This window comes from Corvus moneduloides, chromosome 3 (assembly GCF_009650955.1).
Source record: "Corvus moneduloides isolate bCorMon1 chromosome 3, bCorMon1.pri, whole genome shotgun sequence".
Classification (NCBI taxonomy): Eukaryota; Metazoa; Chordata; class Aves; order Passeriformes; family Corvidae; genus Corvus; species Corvus moneduloides.
The window spans coordinates 981,991-1,001,177 of record NC_045478.1 but is presented as its reverse complement, the minus strand read 5'-3'; the positions used below and the strand labels follow the sequence as shown (position 1 = coordinate 1,001,177).

General features: G+C 53.9%; 1 protein-coding gene across 4 annotated transcripts in view; it reads left to right on the top strand.

Annotated features, from left to right (window-relative positions):
* OTOF (otoferlin) overlaps positions 1-19,187 on the top strand; it is an 81,016-nt gene that overhangs the window by 27,314 nt on the left and 34,515 nt on the right. For 2 of the 4 annotated variants that reach the window (XM_032104163.1, XM_032104162.1), the window contains exons 6-12: positions 12,352-12,425; positions 14,398-14,524; positions 15,065-15,119; positions 15,795-15,926; positions 16,296-16,358; positions 17,166-17,250; positions 18,313-18,472. In XM_032104163.1, the coding sequence (XP_031960054.1) occupies positions 12,352-12,425; positions 14,398-14,524; positions 15,065-15,119; positions 15,795-15,926; positions 16,296-16,358; positions 17,166-17,250; positions 18,313-18,472 (696 nt within the window). Of the gene's footprint in view, positions 1-317; positions 354-2,111; positions 2,148-2,716; positions 2,738-3,973; positions 4,022-6,586; positions 6,617-12,351; positions 12,426-14,397; positions 14,525-15,064; positions 15,120-15,794; positions 15,927-16,295; positions 16,359-17,165; positions 17,251-18,312; positions 18,473-19,187 lie in introns of all 4 variants that reach the window. The other 2 variants (XM_032104164.1, XM_032104166.1) reach the window with 2 other exon arrangements.

The window sequence follows — 19,187 nt, the reverse complement described above, 5'->3', positions numbered from 1 at the left end:
CCACTTTTCCTTTGGGATTCGTGCAAATCCATCCCAAACAGAAGGAAGGGGCGGGAAAAGGAGGTCAGGGAGGAGGGAACCACGTGGAAAATGTGGAATTTTGGCCAAATATCCCCCAAAATCCGGTCTGGGACAGACCTGGATCCTGTGGACACCACTGGAAGTGGCCTGGGGGGATCCTGGGATTCCAGCCGTGCATGGAGTGCTTTGCTGTGCCAGAGTGTTCCCAAGTTTTTCCTGGTTTATAAAACAATGGAAGAGCCCTTAATCCTCACATCACAGCTGGAATTTTTCCTCTCTCCCTGTAAATTCCCAAGCCTTGGAGACGAATCAGAAGAAGATCAGCATTCCAGGTAAATTCCCACAGCAGATCCCCCTCTCCAGGGCTGATCCACCTCCCAAGTCGTGCTTTCCAGGGAAAATTCCTTAAATCCAGGAGCAGGCATCAGAACGTGGATTTGTTAAATCCCATTTTTGTGTTTCCCTGGGGATCCCAAGTTTGGAACCTGCTCATCCCACACAGAATCCAGGGATGAAGGAGCCAGGAATGGGAAGTGGAACTTTCCCATGTGCCAGGTCCCTGGAATGGCTTCAGCTCCTTGATCCATTGGGAGCTTTGACCAAACGCATCCATGAAAAAAATCACGGGAAAGGATCCAGAGGAGGGAAAAAATGAGCTAAAAAATCCCAGGAAATGGGAAACCATTGGAACCAGGACAGGATCCTTGAAAAAGCTGGACGTGTTCCAGTGAGGAAAACAGCAAAGAACAGGAAATCCGGAAGGAATTCTGGGCTGGGAGGGTGGAGAGCAGCTGGGCTGGAATTCCTGGAGGAGCTGTGGCTGCCCCTGGATCCCTGGGAGTGTCCAAGGCCAGGTTGGAGAACTGGGATAGTGGGAGGTGTCCCTGCCCATGGAATGGGATGAGGTTTAAGGTCCCTTCCCACCCAAACCATCCCGGGATTCTACAATTCCATGATTTATTTACCAGTACAGACTCACCCTTCGATTCCCAGGGAAAGCCAAGAGGGATGGGCACTTCCAGAGGCAGTTCAGGAATTGCCCAAACCTGGCTGAGCCCAGCTCCCAACCCTCTGGAAACTGAGATCCCAGGAAGCACCACCCGATAGGGGCTGTCCTTGAAATATTCATGGCGAGGACAGAGCTCGGAGCCGAAAGGAATCTGCTCCCGGTGAATTATTGATGGAAGCTTTTCTTCCGTGTCCCGGCGGATCCGAGCCTTGTCCGACTGCCTGTTGCTAATTATCCCTCCGGCACCTGCTCCAAAGCTGGGATCTGTGCCAGGCACGGGAGAACTTGGGATGAAACTCCCCACAGGCTGCCCAGGGCATTCCCATTCCCGTGTGGATGTGGCACTTGGGGACATGGATCAGTGCTGGGAATGGTTGGAATTTGGGACAGTGGATAATTAATCTGTGTCCAAGTAGTTAAGGAGGGTCCAAAATTCCCAAATCCGTGTGGCGTTCGGGCACAGATCTTTGGGATCTGTGGGATCCCAAAGGATCTTTGGGATGTCACACTCCAGATCCGTGCCACCACCAGGATGAACAGGAAGTTTGGGGTCCTTTCCATCCTGGGAAAAAAAGTCCCAGTCAAGGTTTTCCATCTTTTTTTCCAACTCCTCCGTTAAATTTAATTAAATCACGTTAATCATTTAATGTGCCATTAAATTCCTTGGGAAAAAATGCATCCTGTGGATCCTGAAAATCAGGAAAAGGTTCAAACCAATGGAGCAGGTGCTGCTGTGAGTCCCAGGGAAGAGCCTCCAGCACCTGGAGACTTTTCCGGAATGCTGGGAATGTAAATTGCCCCCAACCTGTCCCGGTGAAGATCTCTCAGACGGAGCAGGAGCAATGGATAATTCTGGAAGTTCTCCTGTTCCCCATGCCCGAAGTGCAGATCCAGCCTCCAGCCAGGTTTTTCCTGAGAATAGGGTGAGGGGAACACCCTGGGCTGGAATTCCCTCCCTGGAGCACCCGGAGCTTGGACACGGCCCCATCCTCCTGGGAAGGGGTGTCCCTTCTCCCTCAGGAATTCTGACATTGGGATTTGATTGGATTTTTTTTCTCTTTCTCTCCGGTGCCTCTTCCAGGATTAAGTTTAACGATGGATACAAGGCAGTGGCAAGGTACCAAAATGTCCTGCTGGGAGGGATCCTGCATTTTGGAGGGATCCTGGATTTTGGGGGAATCCCAGTTTTGGGGGGTTGCTCCCATCCCAGGCACCCACATTTTACAAGTAGGTGCCGGTCCTGGTATAAATCCAGGATTTGGGATACAGGCCAAGCTCATCCTGTGCTCCCTCTCCACCACATCCCACATAATACAGGGATACCGGGAATTACAGTGTCAGGACACAGGGAATGGCTTCCCCCTGCCAGAGGGCAGGAATAGATGGGATACTGGGAAGGAATTGCTCCCTGGGAGGGGATGGGATGGAATTCCCAGAGAAGCTGTGGCAGCCCCTGGATCCCTGGCAGTGTCCGAGGCCAGGTTGGAGCAGCCTGGGATTGTGGGATTGGAATTGTCGGGGTTGGAATGGGATGGGATTTAAGGTCCCTCCCACCCAAAGAATTCTGGGATTTGAGGATCAGCCCCTCCCCCGTCCTGCTCCCGTGGGCTGGGGGTGGCTGCGTCCAGTTGGGAATGTTCATTAATTCCTCACATTCCTCCTCCTGGTTCCGTCTCCTCCCAACAGTGAAGACCCGGAAGATCCCAGGTACGGGATGTGGTGTCTCTGCTTCCCTTTGGGAATGGTGTGTGCATGGATGGGAGCATGGTGTTTGGATCCGTGGAAAGGGCCTTTTCTGGGATCACTCACCCCTGGGGTTCCCTCTGTCCTTCCTAATCCCAGCAAGGACAAGTCTCCTTCCGATCAGGGACTTCCGAAGGGGCTCCAAGGGTCCTGCTTGTCTGTATTCCCAGCTATCCATCCACCCATCCAACCATCCATCCATCCATCCATGGATCTCTCCATTCCTCCATCCATCCCTTCCTTCATCCATCCGTGGATCCATCCATTCCTCCATCCATGGATCCATCCATCCCTCCATCCATCCCTTCACCCATTCCATCCATCCATCCATGGATCCATCCATCTGTGGATCCATCCATCCATCCATGGATCCATCCATCCATGGATCCATCCATCCATCCATCCATGGATCCATCCATGGATCCCTCCATCCCTCCATCCATCCCTTCACCCATTCCATCCATCCATGGATCCCTCCATCCATCCCTTCACCCATTCCATCCATGAATCCATCCATCCCTCCCTCCCTCCATCCCTCCATCCATCCATCCATCCATGGATCCCTCCATCCCTCCATCCATCCCTTCACCCATTCCACCCACCTCTCCATCCCTCCATCCCTCCATCCCTCCATCCATTCATCCATCCATCCATGGATCCCTCCATCCATCCCTTCCTCCATGGATCCATCCATCCATCCCTCCATCCCTTCACCCATTCCATCCATCCATCCATCCATGGATCCTCCCATCCATCCTATCCTCCATCCATCCATCCATGGATCCCTCCATCCCTCCATCATCCCTTCACCCATTCCATCCATCCCTTCCTCCATCCATCCATGGATCCCTCCATCCCTCCATCCATCCCTTCACCCATTCCATCCATCCATCCATCCATCCATCCATCCATGGATTCCTCCATCCATCCCTTCCTCCATCCATCCATCTGTGGATCCATCCATCCCTTCCTCCATCCCTCCATCATTCCAGCCCCACCAGTGCTGTCCTACCTCTGTTCCCAATTCCCTGGATGCCGTGGGATCCTTGGGAAGCCCTGTTGCAGGGAGCTCTCCCTCCGGGACACTCCTGGATTGGCTTTGTTGGATTGCTCCGTGCACGTGGATGAGTTTGGGGCAAGAAGGTGGATGAGGGTCCATCCCTGGATCACATCTCATGGAATTGCTCCTTTGGATTGCAGAGCCAAGGCCAAAGGGAAGGAGAAAAAACACCTGGTGTTGCCGTTCAGGTATCCCGATTCCCTGATCCCCGATTCCCAGGGTGATGCCCTGGCCCTTGGCAGCAGAATCCCTGGGGAACAGCAGCAGGGCAGGACCAGGAGTCCATTTTCCCAAGGAAAGGGCTCCAAACCGAGTGGTTTGAGAGATAAGATGGGAATTCCCCATCCATGCACATTCCAGGCCCCTGGAGCCCAGGCTGGGGCTGTCCGTGGTCACCTTTGGCAGGGAGGGTTGGACTGGAAGAGCCCAGGGAAAAGGAAAGGATAGACAAAGAGGAATTTGGCACTGGCTGCTCCACCAGGCCCTTGGAAAAGGGTCCTGGATCCCTCAGGAAGCACAGCCACCCACCCGGACACCCTGATCCGAGTGCCAGGAATGGAGGGGATGCAGGAATCAGGAGAGGAAGGAGATGTGGGAAACACTTGGAGCAGGAGGAGGGAAACACGGGAAAAGGAGGGACACACCTGGAATGCGCCGTGTTCCTGCATCCCTCATCCGAGATGAGGGAAAGGACACACGATCCGCACTTCCCTGGCCCCTCTCCTAAGGATGGATCCCAGGGATGGGATATCCCTGACCCTCTGCCCACCCAGGGATGGATCCCATCCCGATTCTGGGGGACATCCCAGACCCTCTGCCCACCCAGGGATGGATCCCATCCTGATTCCAGGGGACATTCCAGGCCCTCTGCCCACCCAGGGATGGATCCCATCCTGATTCCAAGGGACATTCCAGGCCCTCTGCCCACCCAGGGATGGATCCCATCCCGATTCTGGGGGACATCCCAGACCCTCTGCCCACCCCGGGATGGATCCCATCCTGATTCCAGGGGACATTCCAGGCCCTCTGCCCACCCAGAGCAGTTTGGATTGGGAAGAGAGGGAGTTTTCCAGCCGGGCTGTGGGAGGGAAGGATCCCAGACAGTGAGATCTGAGGGATGTGATCCCACAGGGATCCTGCCTGGAATCCTGGCCGATCCATCTCCGATGTGTCCAGCAGGACCTGGACCAGATCCCTGAGCTCCGGGGGGAGGCGTGGAATGATTTAATTCCTCTCCTGGCAGCTTTTCCAATGCCGAGCTGGGCTTTGGTGCTCCCGGGAGGAGCTCAGCTGGCACGGGAATAATTTTTCCCGCTGTGCTTCCACAGCAGGATCGGGACAGGGAAAAAGCAGGAATGCTTGGATCAGAGCAGGCTCCAAGCTGATCCCTGCCCGTGCTGCTCTTCCCAGTTTCCCACCCGTGTCCCATTTTTTGCTGGAGCCCTTATGGAATTCCCCTCTCCCAAAACCCATCCAGCAACCCTTCACAATTTAATCTTTTCCTGGATGGTTTTCCAGCCGCTCAGAGCACAAGGAGCTGGAATCTCAGGCTCTGAAATCAGTTCCCCTGTCCCTTGTCCCCAGTCCGGCGGAGGAGCTGCTGTAATTAACTCCAGCTTCCTTCATTACATCCCCGAGCTGCTTAATTGCTTTCTCCTCCCTAATTGCTGCAGGACAATGAGGGCGGTTAATGGGAGAGAGAGAGGGAGAGGGAGGGAAACCGGGAGGAAAACAGGGAAGCAGCACCGGGGAGGAAAACAGGGAGAGAAGCAGTGCTGGGGAATAAAATAGGGAGGAAAAGAGGGAAGCAGGACGCGGGAGGAAATTAGGGAAGAAAATAGGGAGGAAAATAGGGAAGCAGGACTGGAGTGGAACCCTGACAGGAAAACAGGGAGGCAGGTCCAGGGAGGAAAATAGGGAGGAGAACAGGGAGAGAAGCAGGATCTGAGAGGAAAACAGGGAAGAAGGACCAGGGAGGAAAACGGAAGGAAAGAGAGAGGCAGGACCCGGAGAGGAAAACAGGGAGGCAGGACTTGGAGAGAGAAATATGAGAGAGAAGGAAAACAGAAGCCAGAGAGCGGAGCAGGATCCCAAAGGGAACGGGGAAGGAAGGGATTGAAGTTTCCGATGCGGAGTCGGGGCGGGAATGAGGAATTCCAGATCCAGCCCACGCCCTGCAGCACAGGCCCCTCTGGAGGGGGGATATGGATGCACCTCTGCAGGGGGATAAGGAAAACCATTCCCCTCTCCAGAAAGGAGAAGCCTTGTCCCCTGCCTAGGAGCTTCCCAAATCCGGGAATGGAATCCGGGAATCCCACGTGTCCTGCACAGCGGTGCTGCTTTGCCAGCCCCAAACACAAATCCAGGGAATGTCCATCGCTTCCAGCGCCAGTGCTGGGAGCTGGGGTATCCTAAGCCATGCAGGGATGTTTTCCGCCTAAATTTTTAGCTGAGAGAGAGGAGGTTTGGACGGGATATTGGGAAGGAATTCTTCCCTGTGGTGGTGGGGAGGGGTTGGACTGGAATTCCCAGAGAAGCTGTGGCTGCCCCTGAATCCCTGGAAGCATCTAAGGCCAGCTTGGACAGGCTTGGAAAAACCTGGGATAGTGGAAGGTGTCCCTGCCCATGGTAGGGGTGGGATTAGGGATCCTTAAGGTCCCTTCTCACCCAAAGCATTCCATGATTCCCGGATTCCTTGGTGCACTGAAGTTTGTTTGCCTTTTATTCCCTCGATATTCCGCCACCGGCTCCAGCAAAGGCAAGGAGAAGACCAAGGAGCACAAGTAGGTTTGCTCTCCCTGCTCCTCTTCCTCCTGGTTCCCACTTTTCCAGCTGATCCGGTTGGTTTGCTCTCCCTGCTCCTCTTCCTCCTGGTTCCCACTTTTCCAGCTGATCTGGTGGCTGTGCTCTCCCTTTTCCAAAGCTGGACCTGTCCACCCTGGAAAAACTTGGCTCTCTTGGATGTGTGGCCTGAGGGTTTGGAGCCTGCAGGGAATATTTATCCAAAAAACCAAGGAATATTTATCCAGCAAAAGCTTTGGAGCCTGGCAGCGCCAGAAGGGAACTGAGAGGTTTCGAGGGAAGCCTGGATCCATCCGATCTGGATGAAGGGAGTTTCCCAGCCTGGGCACGGACAGGACAGGAGAGGTCAGGGTGCAGATGGGACTTAGATCCGGCTTTTCTTTGGATATCAGGAAAAGGTTCTTCCCTCAGAGCCAGTGGGGCACTGGAACAGCTCCCCAGGGAATGGTCACATTCCCAAGGCTGCCAGAGCTCCAGGAGCGCTTGGACAGGGACAGGGTGGGATTGCTTGGGTGTCCTGGGCAGGAGTTGGATCAATGATCCCAGTGGGTCCCTTCCCACTTGGGAATTCCTTGATTCCATGATCCAACAGCTCCTGTGCCCACATTAGGCTGCCAGGTTTCCCCAGCTCCTGCCTTCCTCTTATTCCCAGCTGTTTTCATGGATACCAGACCGGGCTGTTCTCCCAAGAGCCGGATCCTCCAGCTCTGCTGGAGCAGCTCAGCTCAAATTTAAACTCGGCTCCAGGGAATGCTCCTGGAATCACCCCCAGGCACTTCCCCATCCAGGAGGTCTCTTCTGGCTCCCGTTCCTTGTTTCGTGGTTTAAGGATCAATTCATGGCACATCCCATGGCTGGACCTTCCCAATTAATGGGATAAAGTGAGGAAGAGGAGACGAGGTGGGAAAGGAGGAAAATGTCCTCAAGGAGAGGGCAGAGTCAGGAAAAACGGGAAGAGATCTCCCAGCTCTGGTCCTTCCTCTGGGAAGAGGCACAAAGGGATTGAGGGTTGGGATCTTCCCAAGGGTGGTGGGTGTAGGATGAACCGGGATCTGTCCCCTGGAAGAACAGGAAGATTCCTGACAGGCGGAATTCCTTCAAGGAAGTGAGCCGTGGGAATGCTGCTCCCTGCTCCCAGCAAAATGCAGTGATTACAATGTCCTTTTATCCATGGATAATTCACCAGTAACGGGATCTTTAACTGGAATCTGGCCAGGAGAGGCTGCTCCTGACTCCCTGCCGTGGCTCCAGAATCCCTGTGGATTCGGGAGATCCCCATGGGTGAAATCCTAAAGGACAAAGCCAAGAGGAGCAGCAGGAGGATTTGTGGAACTGGAGATGATCCATGCTCAATCCCGTATTAGACCGCAGAAAATCCACGGGAAGAGCACTTCTGGAGGCTGGGTGGAATCTCCCGTGTCTAATACGGATTCAAGCTTTGTTGGAAGTTTCTGCTGACGTGGGATCAGCATCAGGATGCTCCCTCCTCCACCCCAAATTTTCCAGAATCCAGGTGGGATGTGCTGGAGCAGCAGCAGCTTCTCCGGAGATCGGTTCTTCGGGAAAGAGGGAGAAGGCCGGGTATTGGCAAAGGAGCGCTCCGGCTGCTGTGGCAGCGGCTCAGGTTCCGCGGGGCCGCGGATCCTCATGGAATATTCATGTGGAGACGGTGTCAGCTCTCCGCCAGCCCCCGCTTCCCACCGGCGCCGTCGGGAGCGTGGCGGGAGCAGCGGAGGGATCGGGAAGATCCCACAGAACTCCCGCTCCGCCCACGGAGGAGGCTCGGAGGGATCCCCCATCCCTGCTCCGTCCCCTCGGGCACTGGGATGGCCGTTCCACCATAGAGGTGCCGCCATTCCCGGCTCAGCTCTTCCAGAGCCTTCTCCTGCAGGGCTGGGTGAAGGTAGAAGCTGGGATGGGAAGGGGGAGGTGTTTGGGATTGGGCAGGGCTCCCCCAGCTGGGAAAAGGGACGGGTGGGGATTGGGAAGGGGTTGGGGATCGGGATGAGCCACTCGGAAGCTGCTCCAGAACATTTGGGATGGCTCCGTCCTCATCCTCATCCTGTTCCTTCACTTCTTCTCCGCACCTGCCAAGTGCCGCCAAAATCGGCCAAAATCGGCCAAAATCCACTGCTTTGGAATTTATTTCTTTGTCTCTTTTTTCCTGTTATTCCTCTTTTTCTCCTTTTTTCCTGGTTTTTTTCCCTCTTTTCCTCCCCTTCCTTTTCCTGGTGCTTTTTCCTGTTCCTTTGGAGGTTTTTTCCCTGCTTTATCCTCAGCATGTTTTAATCCTGACAGGATTTTTCCGCATGTTTTTTCTCTCCTTTATTTTTTCTTCCCTTTTTTTTTTTCCCTTCCCCCCCCCCCCCCCCGCCCCCCCCGCTGATTCCTCCTGGGGTTTCTTTCCCAAATTTTTCTGTTTTTCTTTTCTTTTTTCCCCCTACTTTCCCCCTGTTCTTCCCTCAGGTTTCTCCTCCCCACATTTTACTTTCCCTCTACCTTTTTTTCCCATTTTTTTTCTTTTTCCCTCCCTCTGCTTATTCCTCCTGGGGTTTTTTCCTAACTTTTTCTGTGTTTTTTCCCAACTTTTTCTGTGTTTTTTCCCTTTTTTTTTTCTATTTTCCCTCCCCATTTTTCCATCCCCATTTTTACCTCCCTGTTTTTCCTTCCCATCTTTCCCCCCCATTTCTTTTCTCCCTCATTTTTCCCTGTCTTTTCCCCTTTTCTCCTTTTCCTTCTTTTTTCTATTTCTTTTTATGTTTTTGCCTTTTTTCTTCTTCCTTTTTTCTTTTCCCTCTTTTTTCCTTTTGTCTCTTTTTACTTTAGTTCCCCTTTTTCATTTTTTGCCCCTTTTCCCAATTTTTTCTTTATTTTCCCTTTTTCTTTTCCATCCTTTTTTTCCCCCTTCTTTTCCCCTTTTTTTCTTTTTTCCCCTCTTCCTTCCCCCTTGTTTCTTTCCATTTTTTCCCCTTCCCCCAGCACTCTCGAAACTCTGTTATTCCCTGCCCCTTCCCCTTCCCAGGGCTCCATTCCCAGTGCTGGGAATTGGCTCAGAGGAACTGGGATGGACACGGACACAGCACCTGGAGCTCTGTTCCATGGACGGGCCTGGAGCCCTCTGGATTTTTCCCTCTGATCCACCTCATCCCGTGGATGTTCCAGAGGCTTTTCCCCAGCTCCAGGGCCTTTAGGAACACATGGAGCTGCTGATCCCAATTCCTTCCCTGAGTCCCCACTCCATGAGGGGCCGGAGGGGCGATCCCAGCTCCCGCATGGATCCCTTGGGAAGGGGCTGGGTTGGGATGGTGATGCTGGGATGGGTCTCAGCGCACATTCCTTGGATCAAGCACTTAATCCCAGTTTTTTCCAAATGGCCCAAAACCACCGTCATCGTTTTACTGACGGGAACATCCGAGGGATCCAAAGCATCCTCGGTGTCCGTGGATTTGGGAGGATGGGAGAGGACCCTGCCAGGTTTTTCCCTGCAGGGTCCATCACCAGCTGCTCCTCACTTTGGTTTTCCTTCCCAAGGAACCTCAGAAATTCCTGGAACAGGGATTTTATCCCTGAGCATCCACAGGTAAAATGGCAGCTCTGGGACTGGAGGGATTTTTTGCTCTCCGGTTCTAAGAATTCCATGGAAAAGAAAGGAATGTAATCCAACTGGAGGTGTGTTGTCTTATGGAGGGCTCTGGCTGCTGGGTATTCCGGGCTGGAAGGAATCTCTGTGGCGGAGAGCGGTCTGGGAGCAGAATTCCAGAACCTGAGCCGTGATTCCCGCATTTCCTCATTAAAGAAATGAGTTTGAAAACAGCTCCAAAGGGTTCCATCCCCTGGGTGTTTCCTGGTAGGATTACAGGTACAGGTACATCCTCACCTTTTCTCCTCCAATCCATGGAAAAACTGCACCATCATGGAGCCTCCTGGGAATTAATCGCAGCTCCCAGAGGCCGGAGTGTTGCTTTAGTCCCAGATTTAAATAGTTCCTGGATCTTATCCCGACTGGATTCCTCTTCCTCAGATATGTTATTTTCCCATTCTCCTTAATTTTCTTCCCGCTTGCTCCGGCTCTCTCTGCAGCCTGCAGACTTCTGGGGGTTGCTTCCAACCAGGATGCACCAGGCTGGCTGCAATTCCAGGGTTTCTTGGTCTTGGGAAAAAATTCCCAAGGATAAAACTTGACCCCTTGGCCCCATCCAGAGGTGGGACTGGGAAACCCCACAGATTCCATGGCATTGCCTTGTGGGCAGCACATCCCAATCCCGTAGGATCCAGGAGCTCTGGATCCGCTGGATCCCCTGGCCTGGCAGCCAGCTGGAGGTGAGGTCCTGGCTTGAGGTGAGGTCCTGGCTGGATATTAGATTTGGGTTGGAGGTGAGGAAAAGTCCTGGCTGGAGGTGAGGTCCTGGCTGGAGATTAGATTTGGGTTGGAGGTGAGGAAAAGTCCAGGCTAGAGGTGACATGTTGTCCTGGCTGGAAGTGGATCCCAGTTTGGAGGTGAGGTCCAGCTTGGAGGTGACATCAAGGCTGGAGGTGAGGTCCAGGGTGGAGGTGAGTTCCCATCTGGAGGTGAGGTTCATGTTGGAGATGAGGTCCCAGTTTGGAGGTGAAGTCCAATCAGAAGACAAGGAAAGCTCCAGCCTGGAGGTGAGATCTGGTCCTGGCTGGAGGTGAGGAAAGGTCCAGGCTGGAGGTGAGGTCCCAGTTGGAGGTGAGTTCCAGGCTGGAGGTGAGGATCATCTTGGAGGTTAGACCTGGGCTGTAGGAAAGGTCCAGCCTGGAGCTGAGTTCCTCGTTTGGAGGTGAGGTCCAACCTGGAGGCAAGGCTCATCTTGGAGATTAGATCCGGGCTGGAGGTGAGGTGGGGAAAGGTCCATCCTGGAGGTGAGGTCCAAGCAGCAGGTGAGGTCAGGGCTGGAGGTGAAGTGAGGTCCTGTCTGGAAGTTAGATCCAGGCTGGAGGTGAGGTCCAGGCAGGAAGTGAGGAAAGGTCCATCCCGGAGGTGAGGTGAGATCCAGGAAGGAGATGAGGTCCCGGCTGGATCTGAGGTCCAGTCAGGAGGGAGGGAAGGTCCCAGTTTGGAGGTGAGGTACAAGAAAAGGGTGAGGTCCTGGCCGGAGCTGAGGAAAGGTCCAGCCTGCAGGTGGGGTGTGATCCTGGCTGGAGCTGAGGTCCAGCCTGGAGCTGAGGTCCCGTGTTATTTCCAAGCTGCCCCAAGAACATCTCCAGCAAAGCTGCCAAGGTTCCTACGCTTCCAGTGATGGGAATTTTCTGATTAAAAACATTTCCCCCCTCACAGGTGGGGGAGTAGTTGGAGTGTCTGAAATTTGGGGTGTCTGAAATTTTGGGTGTTTCGATGTTTGGATTTTTGGGTGTTTCATTTTCAGTCGTTTCATTTTTTGGTCTCTTGGAAAGAAATTCCATGAACCGGTTGGGAGAGATGAGGAGTGGGACCACAACACGGACCCCCAGAAGGGACTCTGCTCAGTTATCCCAAGTTATGATTCCCAGATAAAAAATGGGTTCCAAGATTCCAGGGCTGTGGATTCCACTGTGATCCTGCCTCTGCCTCTGGAATATTCCCTGCTCTGTTTTTCAGCTGATATTTCCTCTTTTCCCTCTGGAAGAAATTCCTCCTGTTCCCACCTCCCAGGTCCTAGAAAACACTAAAATACAGCACTTAATGGGAATTTTTATTCTCCCTCTCTTCATCCAGAGCTGGAAAAGGAGTTTTTTCAGCCATGAAGCTTGGAAAGACACGTCCGTCCAAGGACGAGCATCGGAAACAAGGTACGGTCGTGGAATGATGGTGGATTCCTGGGACAGCAGCAGCGGGAGAGGAAGGGCTGCTTGTTCCCTGGGCTTGGCACCGTGGTGGAGCTGGAACTGGATACCTCTGGAAAGGCAGGAGAGGGCAGCAGGTGGAAATTCATTGTTGTTTCCATTCAGAGCCTCAGGATCAGTTTTCCACTGCGAAGAAAAGCAGGAATGTGCGCTTGCAGGCAGGGAAAAGCCTTGCTTTGGATCGCGGTGCTGGGAAAACTTCCACTGCTTTCCAGCCAGGTTTCAGGATAGGAAAAGGGAATTTTGCCTGGGATGCTGGCACGGATACCTGGGTGCTCTTCCCAGGCCCTGGGTGTTCCCCTCGTGGTTAAAGCTTCCAGCAGGACCATGGGAAAACATCCAGGATGCAAAGGCAGGAATGGGGCGCTCGGTCCCATGGAAGCTGGATTTATCCATGGTCAGGGAATGGTCACTGTGTGGTGTGGTCCGTGCTGCGTGGCCAGGAAGCTCCTGATCCCACCTTTCCCAGGAACCTCCAGCTGTCCCACACCTCCCCTGGGCTGGGATTGTTATTCCAACCCTTGGCCACTGGAGATGGGATGGGATGGGATGGGATGGGATGGGATGGGATGGGATGGGATGGGTGTCCTACACCCGCTGCCTGTTGGCCAAGCCAGCATTCCCAGCATTCCATGGGTGCTTCCATCCCATCCAGGCTCCTCTGGCGGGTTAGATCAGGACCTGTTCACAAGGTGGGACAGGCTGGAAAGGGCTTGGAGCACCCTGGGATAGTGGAGGTGTCCTTGCCCATGGAAGGGGGTGGGATGGGTGGGAATGGTCCTGCTCAGGGCTAACAGATTCTCCAGATGACCAAAATCCAAACTGGGAGGTGCTGGTCTGTCCATCGCCTGCAGGTCGTGGGACTTGACCTGCTCAAGTCCTTCATCATCAAGGAATCATGGAATGGTTTGGATGGGAAGGGACCTTACAGCTCATCTTGTTCCACGGGCAGGGACAACTTCCACTATCCCAGGTGGCTCCAAGCCCCCTCCAACCTGGCCTGGGACACTTCCAGGGATCCAGGGGCAGCCACAGCTTCTCTGGGAATTCTAGTCCAGCCCCTCCCCACCCTCCCAGCTGGGAATTCCTTCCCAAGATCCCACCCCAAGCTCCCCTTTCCCACTGGGAAGCCATTCCCTGTGTCCTGTCCCTCCATGCCTTGTCCCCAGTCCCTCTCCAGCTCTCCTGGAGCCCCTTCAGGCTTGGGAAGGGACTCCAAGCTCTCCCTGGAGCCTTCCCTTCTCCAGGTGAACATTCCCAGCTCTCCCAGCCTGGCTCCAGCACAGAGGGGCTCCAGCCCTGGGAGCAGCTCCGTGGTCTCCTCTGGAGCTGCTCCAGCAGCTCCATGACCGTCCTGTGCCGAGGATCCCAGAGCTGGAGGCAGTGTGACTCTGGCTCAGTCTCAGTCTCCCAGCTGGGTTGAGGACTCCCTTTCCCACAGGAAAGAAGCATTCCAGCACCTTCTTCCAACAGAAACCCAGGCATGGGGATGTGCTGGTGGGATCTGGGCTCCTGCCATAGTTTTTCCTCTTGGAATTGACCAGTTCCTCCCATTTTTTCACCCCTTTCTCCTCAAAACCAGGGAATTGGTTGTCTTGGCAACATCTCTTGTGCTCCTCAGATCCCCAGCTCTTCCTCCAATGCTCTTTCCCCCCCTGAATTTGGGGTGTTTATCATTATTCCTTTTTTTTTTCTTGGTTCCCAAAACCCTCCGCAGGAATTCTGCCCGGATGGAATTCCATGTCAGCTCTCTGATAACCCCTTTTCCGAGCAGGTTGTCCGAGACCCGACCTGGTTCCCATTGTTTTTGCGTTCCCGGCCGAGGCCGAGGGGATGGGTTGGTTTCCTTTCTCTCAGCCTTTAATTATTCACTGATGGAAATTAAAACCGGAGCCATTCCTTTGTCCCGTTCCCGCAGATGATCCGGCAGTTCTGGAAACAGAAGACCTGGATAGAAAGGCCATGAGATACGGAGCAGGCCTGGAGCCAGACACCATCTCCCTGGCCTCTGTCACCGCTGTCACCACCAATGTCTCCAATAAAAGGTGAGATCCCAGCTGGGATTGTGCCAGTGGGAGGTGAGGACGGACATCCCAAAAATGTCTGATCCCTGACTTGGGGAATGTTGGAAATCATTGTCCCATGGAGCCAGCAGGGTGGTTTTTTTGGAATATCTGTCCTGCAGCAGTGATCACCAAAGTTCTGTGGAGTGTTCCAGGTCCCAGGGTTGAAGGAATGTTGAGGGTGACCCTGCTCTTGTAGTGGGAGAAACTTGAGACAAGGACCTGGAGGGACAGGACACAGGGAATGGCTTCCCACTGCCAGAGGGCAGGGCTGGATGGGATATTGGGGAGGAATTGCTCCCTGGGAGGGACTGGGATGGAATTCCCAGAGAAGCAGTGGCTGCCCTGGATCCCTGGCAGTATCCAAGACCAGGTTGGACGGGGCTTGGAGCACCCTGGGATAGTGGAAGGTGTCAGGGTTGGAACTGAATGATCTTTAATGTCCCTTCCTACACAAACCATTCCATGATTCCATGAATTCCATCCGTGCTTTGACCCAGAGTTTCTTCTGCTCTTCCAAAGGTCCAAGCCTGACATCAGGATGGAGCCAAGTGCCGGGAGGCCCATGGATTACCAGGTCGGTGACACTGCTGTGTCCCCAAGCTCCGCTCAGGGGGTCACAACCCAGGCTTGGGGACACTGTTTGCAGGGACCGAGCTCCTGGTGGGGCTCAACTCACTGGGCTTGGAACCAGGACATCCCAAGAGCTGGAATTTCACTCGTGGAGCCGTAAACGCAGGATTAAGTCATTTACTGGGGTTGGTGTCCAGCATGTGAAGCCCAGAGAGCCCAAATTCAGCCCAAATTCAGCCCAAATTAAGCTCTCTTTGAGGCTGTCCCCAGGGAATTTCTCCTTGGAGCAACCTGGGATAGAAGAAGGTGTCCCTGCCCATGGCAAGGGGTGGAATGGGATGAGCTTTAAGATCCCTCCCAATTCCAATCACTCCATGATCCCGTTGTGTTTTCCAGCAGAAGTGAAGCCAATGGGATGGGTCTCTCTGATCCCACAGCTTGGCTAAATCCATTGGATTTTCCATGTTGTGCAAAACGCCCACACCCTGGGGCTGGAATAACCGGGATTCCTGGGATCTCCTGCATCCCACACCCCACCAGCCCCTCCTCACCTGTGTCCCAGTGGGAGCAGCAGACCCCATGGCACTGGAAATTCCCCTTGGTCAGAGGTGGAGGGGATGGGTGAAGGCAGCCTGGAGCTGCTCCCGGGACGTGGAAGTTTGGGAATTCCTCTCCCCAGGTCAGTGTCACCATCATCGAGGCCCGGCAGCTCGTGGGGCTCAACATGGACCCCGTGGTGTGCGTGGAGGTGGGGGAGGAGAAGAAATACACGTCCATGAAGGAATCCACCAACTGTCCCTACTACAACGAGGTGGGTCCAGCCCCTCTGCTACTCCCACCCCTCCATCCGGTGATTTCTTTCTTCTCCGTGGTTTTTTGGGTTAAATTCCTGTCGGAATAAGGTGAAATCTCAAACCACACATGAGAAACGAAGCCTTTGCCCTCTGGAAGTTTGTGACCAGTTATTCCCAGGTTTTCCAAGAAATCGGCGCTTCCGTTGGCTCCCCCCACTCATTGGGGGGTCAGTGATCCATGTGGTCGCACACTCAGCGTTGGGATCACATGGATGCATCCCTGCTGGGCCGTGGGCTGCAGGAGCTCCCCCAGGCATCCGCAGCTTCTCCGGGGCGTTCCCGATCCTGATGGATCCCACCCCTCATGATTCCTCTTTCCCTTCCAGTATTTTGTCTTCGATTTCCACGTCCCCCCCGATGTCATGTTCGACAAGATCATCAAGCTCTCCGTAAGTGACCCCGGTGGCCTTGGCCTTGTCCTTTTTGGGGGGCTTTGGAAGCAAACAACCCATTTTTGGGATGGATTTAAGGTCCTTGATGTGAGATTCCCAACAGGAATTCTCTTCTGCAGTCCTCCAGTCCATTTTTCTGTTCCAACCTTCATTCCTGGCTCCACACAGCTCCCACATTCCCTGTGTCCCTTCGTGGGTGGTCTCTGGTATTCCAGAGCTGGATAGAACCAAACTTTGGGATTTGTTTATTCCTGGGGAGAGGAAAGACCTTCCTGAGCCTGCCAGGGAAATTCCTGGAGCATCAGACCTCTTGTGGAAATCCAGGACTGGGAATGCTGAGAGCAAAGCCAAGATTTCAGCCCTCCCAAAACCCAGAAGGTGATGGACAAGATTTGCAGATTCCCTGCCCAATTAGGACATGTTAATTAGGATCATCCGTATCCATCCCATGCACAAACTGGTCGTACAATTTCTCCCAGTTTTCCTCAAATTCTGAGCATCCTAAAGGCTCCTCCATCAGGGAAATATCCAAATGTTTGCTGCCATAGGGGCCGGAAAAGGGATCTTGCTCCAAAGATTAATTTCTTTGCCTTTTTTGTTCATTCCAAATATAAACTTCCTGGCAATTCCACTAATCAGGAGCTGCCAACCCCACCAGGCCTCTTGGTGTCCATAGAATCCTCCCCAGACCAAGGAAAACTCCTCAGCTCCTTTTCCATCTGGCACCGAAGAGCTCTGGAAATCGTTTTGTGCCTCCCAGGTCCTGGGAAAATTCCTGAGTGGTTTTCCCCTCTCGGTTTCCAGGTGATCCACTCCAAAAACCTCCTGCGGAGCGGGACACTGGTGGGGTCCTTCAAGATGGATGTTGGGACTGTTTACACCCAGCCTGGTATGTGAATGTTGTTTACGACAATTCCCGGGGGTCTACGCCTGCTCTGTGGAGTAAAATTCCTGGCAAAGGAGCCAGGCAGGCGCTGGTTTCCTTGGAAAATGCTTTCCCAATTTAGTGTAAATGTGCAAGACATCGGTCACCTGGGCTCGCTCGTAGGTCAGGGAAGAGCACTTCTGGAGAAGGCTCTATATACCCCCCTGAATTCATGGAATTCCAGAATAGCTTGGGTGTGATGGGACTTTAAAGATTATTTAATTCCAACCCTGACATGGGCAGGGACATCTCCCGCTATTCCAGGTTGCTCCAAGCCCTGCTCAACCTGGCCTTGGACACTGCCAGGGATGGGGCAGCCACGGCTGCTCCAAGAATTCCATCCCAGCCCCTCTCCAGCATCACAGGGAAGAATTTCTTCCCAATATCCCATCCAGCCCTGCCCTCTCCCAGTTCCCTGTGTCCTGGCCCTCCGGCCCTTGTCCCCAGTCCCTCTCCAGCTCTCCTGGAGCCCCTTTAGGCCCCACAAGGGGCTCTGAGCTCTCCCTGGGTCCAGGTCTTCTCCAGCTCTCCCCGGTGTCAGAGATCCCTCCTGGATATGCTGGTATCCAGCCCAGCCCCGCCCTGCCAAGGAAGAAGCCCCAGGTGACATTCCCAGGCAGGACATCAACGTTCCGGACAGGAAGGTCCAGGACTGGATCCTGCCCTCCATGTCTGGCATTTCATCCAAGCCAGGAAGGCACCTGGAAAAGAGAGGGGAGGTTGATTAGAGCGGCTGATCACCGGCTCCAACCATCCCCAGCACTGCCAAGGCCACCCCTGTCCCACGTCCCCAAGTGCCACATCCATAAGGGTTTGAATCCCTCCAGAATGGGGACTTGAGGCTCCACCTCCCCCAGTTTATCCCATTGTTTCTTTGCCTTCAACACTGGACACATATTCCCAATAAATTTTCCAGGGGTTGTTGGGATCCCTCACACACAGGGCAGGTCCCACTCCATGGAAGGCTGTGTCGTTGTTGGCCGAGTCTAGTTGTGACCAAGGTGTCTTTTGTCCCCTGGGTCGCAGAGCACCAGTTCTACCACAAATGGGCCATCCTGTCCGACCCTGAGGACCTCACGGCCGGCCTCAAGGGCTACCTCAAGTGTGACATCGCCGTGGTGGGCAAAGGCGACAACATCAAGACCCCGCACAAGGCCAACGAGACGGACGAGGATGACATTGAAGGGTGAGGATCTGCCAGGATCCGCTTCTCCTTGACTTCCTTGGGAATGGCTTTCCACCTCTCTTTACCTCGGATGGGATGAGAGGATCCAAACCTGGGGCTGGTGGTGCACAATGAGCCACGAAACCAGAGGGAGCAATCCGGTGCTTTTCCAAGAGAACGCGTGGTCCTGGTGCAATTCCAGGTGATCCCCGGCACAGAGCAGCCATTCCTGGCAGGTCAGACCATCCACTGGTGGTTGAACTCTACAACAACACCAGCCTGGTGTCACCCAGCCACTCTTTACCTGATGCTTCTGATGGGCCCTGGGTGGGGGGATGGGATGGGATGGGATGGGATGGGATGGGATGGGGTGGGGTGGGATGGGATGGGATGGGATGGGATGGGATGGGGTCTCATCGCCCACTGCCAAGGCAGAGCAAGCACCTGCCTTGGATGAGGTTTGGATCTCTGGATGAGGTTTACCAGGCTGTGTGTGTGGACGGGGCTCCTGGACTGCCCAGAACATCTCAAAGATCATGGAACAAAAATCAGGAGATTTTAGGACTTGATTCCAGCCCCAACATTTTCCAGCTAAATAAACATCTCCATCTCAAATCTGCCTCTCAGGCTCTCCCCACGTGGAGTCATGGAATGGTTTAGGTTGGAAAAGACCTCTGGGATCGAGTCCAACTGTTAACAGTCAGAAACCACCAGCACAGCTTTCCTGACCTGCTGG